General features: G+C 37.7%; 1 protein-coding gene across 5 annotated transcripts in view; it reads right to left on the bottom strand.

Annotated features, from left to right (window-relative positions):
- LOC110466996 overlaps window positions 1-7617 on the bottom strand; it is a 99231-nt gene that overhangs the window by 28179 nt on the left and 63435 nt on the right. For all 5 annotated transcript variants that reach the window (XM_021523847.1, XM_021523871.1, XM_021523879.1 and 2 more), the window contains one exon: window positions 50-256. In XM_021523847.1, the coding sequence (XP_021379522.1) occupies window positions 50-256 (207 nt within the window). The remainder of the gene's footprint in view (window positions 1-49; window positions 257-7617) is intronic.

Genomic DNA, 7617 nt, shown 5'->3' with positions numbered 1-7617 from the left:
CCAGTCCCCTCAGTGCACCTACCCCCCTCAGTCCCCTTAGTCCACCTACCCCCCTCAGTGACAGATTTATGCTGAATCCCCTTGACGAAGCTGCCAGGGAACCAGCCTTCCTTGCCGTCCAGTGTTCCCTTCCACCAGCCATCGTTTGTCTTCTCTAGGACGGTGATAATGTCTCCTTTCCTGAAGGGTAACTGGCCTTCCTGTGTGACCTCATAGGAGTGCAATGCCTTGTAATGTACCTCGTCTGAACTGGATCCTGCCAAATATAGAAATAGGTGTTTAACAGAATGATGGACTTGAGTTATTCTTCAGGTTACTTTACTAAAGATTAACCTGAATAAAGGACACTAAAACTTCAAACACATTCAAAACAAATCAATATGGCAAACATTTGTTATATCAACAGTAAGGAAACAATTCCAACATGATAATAATTTTGATTCTTTGTATCTTTTACAAGGAGTGTGATTGAATTGGCTGATAAGAGAACACATGATCTGGAAAAGCCAGTGTTATAATGTAATGCATGAAAATGGAAAATTAAAAAACATCATGCTTGACCCCACAATGACCTTGGAAATGTCCACTTCAATCCTGTTAATGAAGAATAACATTGAGCAAAAATTCTTTTCAAACTATTATTTTATAAAAAAAACCTGTAGCCAAATCTGTTTGAAATGTGAATCTAAAACATCAAATTTGTTAAATTGTCTTTGTTAAAAGGCTGAAATGCCTGTCTTAAACATCTGAAGCATATTGATTTAATGATATACGAGTCAAAACTCTGGGCCCAACTATTCAATGATTTGCTATTAAATACTTGTATAAATTTTCATTATTTTGATTTTTAGATTGCAATTAAATTAATAGGTAGAGATCTAAAAGAGAACGTTTCTCCAGAACATTGAGTATTGAGAAACATTCTTAAATGTTTAGAAGCAAAATATTTGACATCATAGACAACACCAAAATGTTTGCCTTGGGCATTGATGTTTTACAGCAGTTTCTCTAGTTCTGATGAAGAAGTTCAGCAAAAATCACGAAAACCCTGTTCCATGAAAAGGCTGGAATACATAGTAAGGCTGGTAGTAAGAAAGTATTATCATGTTAAGGATCCATGTCCCACTGCAGACAAAACACTAGAGAGTTCCACTGTGGTTATTTATTATTGTATTTACAGTTATCTTCCCTTGAATTCGTTTTGGATTGCAATTGTGCAAGAACATTTCTGTTGGACACTTCTGTTGACCAGGTAGCTCTGTTGGCTAGAGAGACATTGTATAAAACTTGGGGTTCAGGGTTCGAATCATGGTGGAGTTCACCAGAAGTTTTACACTTACAATACTGTTGTTGAATTTCATCTTTATTGGTTACTGCATAAAGCCCTACAAGGTCGGTATTCCTTTTGAGAAATGTTTTGATCATTCCAGAGAAATCAGTTTCTAATGCGTATTTACAGTGGTACGGGGATCCTTAAATGATTACAGTTTGTGGCAGTGGTACGGGGATCCTTAAATGAATACAGTTTTTGGCAGTGGTACGTGGATTCTTAAATTATTACAATACTTTGCAGTGGTACGGGGATCCTTAAATTATTACAGTTTTTGGCAGTGGTACAGGGATCCTTAAATTATTACAACACTTTGCAGTGGTACAGGGATCCTTAAAATATTACAGTTTTTGTCAGTGGTACGGGGATCCTTAAATTATTACAGTTTTTGGCAGTGGTACAGGGATCCTTAAATTATTACAACACTTTGCAGTGGTACAGGGATCCTTAAAATATTACAGTTTTTGGCAGTGGTACGGGGATCCTTAAATTATTACAGTTTTTGGCAGTGGTACGGGGATCCTTAAATTATTACAGTTTTTGGCAGTGGTACGGGGATCCTTAAATTATTACAGTTTTTGGCAGTGGTACGGGGATCCTTAAATTATTACAGTTTTTGGCAGTGGTACGGGGATCCTTAAATTATTACAGTTTTTGGCAGTGGTACGGGGATCCTTAAATTATTACAGTTTTTGGCAGTGGTACGTACGGGGATCCTTAAATTATTAGTTTTTGGCAGTGGTACAGGGATCCTTAAATTATTACAGTTTTTGGCAGTGGTACGGGGATCCTTAAATCATTCCAGTTTTTGGCAGTGGTACGGGGATCCTTAAATTATTCCAGTTTTTGGCAGTGGTACAGGGATCCTTAAATTATCAAACACATGTATCAACAATCGTTACATTTTAGAATCACAATAACCTGTTAGTAAAGACAGTGGAATCACGTTAGTAAAAAACATTTGATTCATAATTTCATTCCTGCCAAAATCTCCAAAATATTTTAAAATGCTACATGTATAATAACATTGGTTACATTAATTGAAATCAAATTTCAGTTTAATTGTAAAAGTAAATCCAGAAAGCAGGTTGCCCAGACCTTCAGATCAACGTAACGAGATTCCACTGACACAAAACACTCCACCCATCACAAACATCAAAAGTTACCAAGACTAGCAGCTAAACAGTCTATAATACCCCAACATAATTACTTATATACCATCATCAACTGAATAAGAAATAACATGCAACTACCAACTTTCAAAATTTGCCTTATATAGGCATAGGATTACTGTTGCCTTCTAGCTTCCTGTTAGAGGGAATTTCCCTTTAGCTCAGTGGTAGAGCGTCTGGCCAGGAAGTCTGGGTTTGATCCCCGGTGGAAGCACACTACTCTCTTTCCTGTTACACATGGATAGTACTCACTACTTGAATGGTGTCAAGGACAGTCAACTAATGTTTACATCTCCAGGAAATACCAATGACACAATTGTCAATATCCCAAAGGCCAGATATGTACCAGATGGGCCAGATATGTACCAGATGGGCCAGATATGTACCAGATGGGCCAGGTATGTACCAGATGGGCCAGATATGTACCAGATAGGCCAGACATGTACCAGATAGGCCAGATATGTACCAGATGGGCCAGGTATGTACCAGATGGGCCACAAGGACAACAAGTTGTGACACCCAGCAGGGCACACCACCCAGTCACATCATATGTGTGTGTTTTGGGAGGCTGGGATATATTCGTGTTTCTACCAAAATACGCTGTGTTATTCCACTTTCAGATCATTGTATAAACATGCAGACTGTTAGATAAATATGAGTTATATACCAAACGTGGTATATGACCTTCAAGAGTTTTGATTGGTCGAGAAGATGCACTTTGACCAGGACGACTTTTTCACACGCTTTTTGGCACATGCTGTTTTGTTTACGTCGTCTGCTGTCAACATCCGACAAATGTTGGTGACTTTGTGAGGTTACGCGGAAAAGGGGGTTATTGGGGCAATATTAAAAGAAGGTGATACTTAAAGATTTGATCGCTAGTTTCAGTCAAAATTGCTACAGATGCTCGATATCGTTTCGACGTCACACCGTCATGTGTCCGGGTCGTGAAACCAAAACAAGATCTGTCACAGTTTCGGAAAATATTTCGTTCTCCCAACGTCCCTTTATCACTATTTGGACGGCCTGACTATGCCTGAACTTTCACAATAAACATCAACCATAGAACAGTCATGAAGAAACGCCCCAGGTTTATGGTTTTGGACATTGACAGCGATAAGTTCGTCTTCATCACTTGGCGGGTGGCAGACTTCATACGATATGCTTACGCGCATATAGTCCGTGCTTAATTTATATAAATTAATGCAATACTGCTACTCTCAATATTTAAAGTCGTTCATCTATTATATTTTTTCATGAAGTTGTTGCCGAAACATTAATTTTGACAATTATTAAATTTGTAAAAAAAAGTTTTGGATATCAATGAGTGACTTTTTACATATGGGTCACATCACTACGCCAGCCTTGTCAACAAACACATGTGTGTATGTTATTTCCGACTGATCATGAGATTGTGGTAGAAACAGATCACACGACTCGTGATTGTTGAGTATGGGATTTATTTCACTCTCGTTAGTTAATTTTCAAAGGTACAGAAAGACACTCGCTAAAGCTCGTGTATTTTGTAACTCTTGAAAATTAACTAACTCGAGTGAATCAAATACCATATTCAACAACCACTCATTGTGTAACCTCTATTTCTACCACAATAGGTGGGTGTTATTCAACTCCCAAGGCATCAATTAATCATTACAACTGTTGTATAACATATATATTGTTTATACCACATGCGTGTGATTTTAAAATAAACAACAAATCCATGTTTTCATGTGTTGTATGTTAAGTGCTATTATAAAGAATTCCTGGAAAACTTAATAACACTGCCAATGCTATTTCTTGGTTCCAGATGCAACATTTCAGAGAGCCTGCACCTCTGGTGGAAGTTCTTCTGGTTCCATGCCTTCCCATGTCATCTTTAATGATGAGCTGAGCGACGAAGTGGACGACTTGTGGAACCGTGCCCTAAGTGGGAGGACTCTAGCTACCTATACAGATCAGGTTTGAATTATTTTCGGGCTTTCATGCTTCTACAAGGAATCAGGTTTCCTGCAAATTCTCTACCTCCAGTATCTGAAGACTTTTTGATCGGTTTTGTTACACATTGTCAAACAGCGCTAGGTCTTAAGTATGACACCATTAAACTTTACTTGGCGGGTCAATTACATACGCTATAATTAAGGTGATCCACTCGCGAATACTCTTAGACTGTCATACATCTTGCCAGCTATCAAGAAGTCCCATGTGTTTTCATTGACAAAGTGTTTTCCTATCACATGTGATATACCGAGAAAAATGTGTTCCACCTTGTCCAGCAAAATGGGTTTGTTTGAACCTTCATTGACCTCAACTGCTCACTTGTGTGTTCAAAACAACTTTTATGTTTTTTTTACGTTGTGATGAATTTACTTGCAAAACATTCCAGGATACAAATTTTATTCGTATGTGTGACATAAAAGTGTTACCTGGAAAGGCTAATTTTCACTTGTCCCTGCGTTCTTCTAAAATGGATCCGTTTGACAAAGGAGTTGTCATCAGAATCTTTGAAAACAGTCTGTTAACTCCTGTGACGGCTATGTATGACTATTTACAGGTGCGATATTCACAAGGGGCTACCCCTACTTCCCTGTTGTTTGTAGATAATGTCTTCGTCACGACAGCCTTTAACGCGTCAAAAGTTCATCACTTATCTGAAGGAAACACTAACACATATTGGTGCTGACAACCATGCTTTCAACGGCCATTCTGTTCATATTGGGGCAGCCACCTCAGCTGCTGCAGCAGGTGTTGAAGATCATACAAACTCTCAGGAGATGGTCCTCTGACTGTTACATCCGGTATATACATACCGACCCCTACATTATTTCCACTGCTCAAAAGAACATGACCTTTTTGGACACCTGTTCTTGACTTGAGTTGCTCTGCTTGGTAGGTTGTATGATATGGTCTTCACCACTGCATCATTGATCAGTTACTGTACCTTGTACATTGTGGGGTCTCTTGTACTACCTATACCTCAAGGTTTATTTATCCATATTGGGGGCTCTCACTCATTAGTAATCAACATTCATTTGTATTACTTATTTCATTCAATTTTGGCTTTTAATTCCAGGGTAATTTTTATCCCCAATACTTTATTAAATGATAGTTTGATATTTTAATATTAAACTATAGTTTATATACAATGAGTTTGCCTTGCTGCCTATGTTTTCTGTTTTCTGTAATGTAGGTCGTATGTATTTATGTAGTTGCCAATTAGCATGTATGTTAATGAGAGTAGAGGGATGCTGCTGATTGACCAATCAGCGTCTGCCTGAGGGAATGCCCTGTTAGGGATTTGGAGCCCCCACAGCATAGTTTTCTGAATCATTGAAGGAGATTGTTGTGCATTCCCACCCGCCATCCCCTTCAGCACCTGTAATTGTACTGTTTATTCATGTAATATATATATATAATCTGTACTTTATATATGATTGTAATACCATATACGTATGCTATAACATTACTTTGGTGCTTTGGTTTTGCTATACCCTTAAACTGTCATATGAATGTCATCTCAGTTGGTCTCCTGATTTTGTTTTAATTGTTTGGGCTACTCACTCTTAATTTTAAAACATATAGTTTAATTTTGGCATTTAATTCTTGGGGAATTCTACCCCCAATCTTATAATAATATTATACATGTAGTATTTTACGACAGTATGTTTCAGCTTCTCTCATATCGTTGAGGGTCTAGCTAACATATTCAGCTTCTCTCATATCGTTGAGGGTCTAGCCGTAGTCGTTGAATATTCCATTTCTCATGCAGCTTCTCCAGGGTCGCTCGCAGAGTCTAGTAGCTTCTCTGGAATCGTCCAGGGTCTAGTTGCTTCTCTGTATCTTTGGAGTCTTGCTCGATCATGTAGCTAGCTACTCTGGGACACCTCAGAGTCCAGATTCTTTAAATTTTAAATATCCTATTAGTAAGTTTAATCGTTTTGGTATAGAGTGAGTAGCCCCTGATACGCCAAACTTGTAGCTTGTATGTATTATAACTGTAGTAATAAACAGGTTAAACTGTTCTTGCGTGTTTAGTTGTATATAAATTGAAATATTATTCATTTACTATGTCTGTAGCTTCAATGTATCATCAACTCCAGGAACACTTTGAGTCAAGTCGCTTCTCTGCAGCTCAGTAGAGTCAAGCTTCTTCTCCAGGTCTATTCAATTTCAAGTCTTAGAGTCAAGTCGCTTCTCTGCAGTTCAGTAGAGTCAAGCTTTTCTCTCTAGGTAAGAGTATTCTATTTCTCATCTTCTCCATAAATTTCTCCATAAATACTTAAGAGTCAAGTTGCTTCTCTGGAGTTCGGCAGAGTCCAGTGTCTTCTCTATGTGTCTTTTTGGGGTATGTTAAGCAAGTAGAGTGAGTAGCCCCTGATATGCCAAATGTTAATAATGTATACATGTACTTCTCAGTGTATCTTATTCCTGTTTTTGGCTAACATGTGTAATAAACAGATAAACTGTTTATCGTGTTTTAGTTGTATTTAAATTTCAAAGCATTACATGTTCAATGTTTGACATATCGTGCAGATTGTAGTTTTACAAATTGTTTGCCTTTAACACGTTTCAGTTCGGAATATTGAGATTTTTTAAACTGTATCCTGATAAAAAGGTTTGCACAAATAAAGGAGTCGAGGGAACAAGAATGAAATAAAATGCTAATTAACATAATATAGGTTGCAACACACAAAACAGAAATCAGAAAACTACTTGTACTACAGGATGGTAAATCTAGATGTAAACAAGAGGCCCATGGTCCTTATCGGTCACCTGATATATTTATACAGAGAGTTGATTTTGTTTTTAACATGAACAGAAATATTATTCAAAGTGACAAAAAACAATAAAATCACCTTATTCAATATCTAGCATACAGATTTCAGACTAAAAAGTATTTGAAACTAGCACCTCTGATTCTAAACAAGGAAAATGAAGAAAGTTTAGCACACTGACTCCTTTGAGCCCCACCCTACAGCCCTTGGGGGTAGGGCTGGGTCAAAATTTTCAAAGTATCAAACTGTCAACTCAAGGTTATAATTCCAATCAAGTTATTAACATGTAATTTTCAAAGTATCATTTGCCATTATACACCATAATAAATAATGCCCCCCCCCC

The sequence above is a fragment of the Mizuhopecten yessoensis genome, unplaced genomic scaffold, assembly GCF_002113885.1.
Source record: "Mizuhopecten yessoensis strain PY_sf001 unplaced genomic scaffold, ASM211388v2 scaffold1721, whole genome shotgun sequence".
NCBI lineage: Eukaryota > Metazoa > Mollusca > Bivalvia > Pectinida > Pectinidae > Mizuhopecten > Mizuhopecten yessoensis.
The sequence above is the reverse complement of the archived record's forward strand: the minus strand, read 5'-3'. Positions and strand labels throughout refer to the sequence as shown.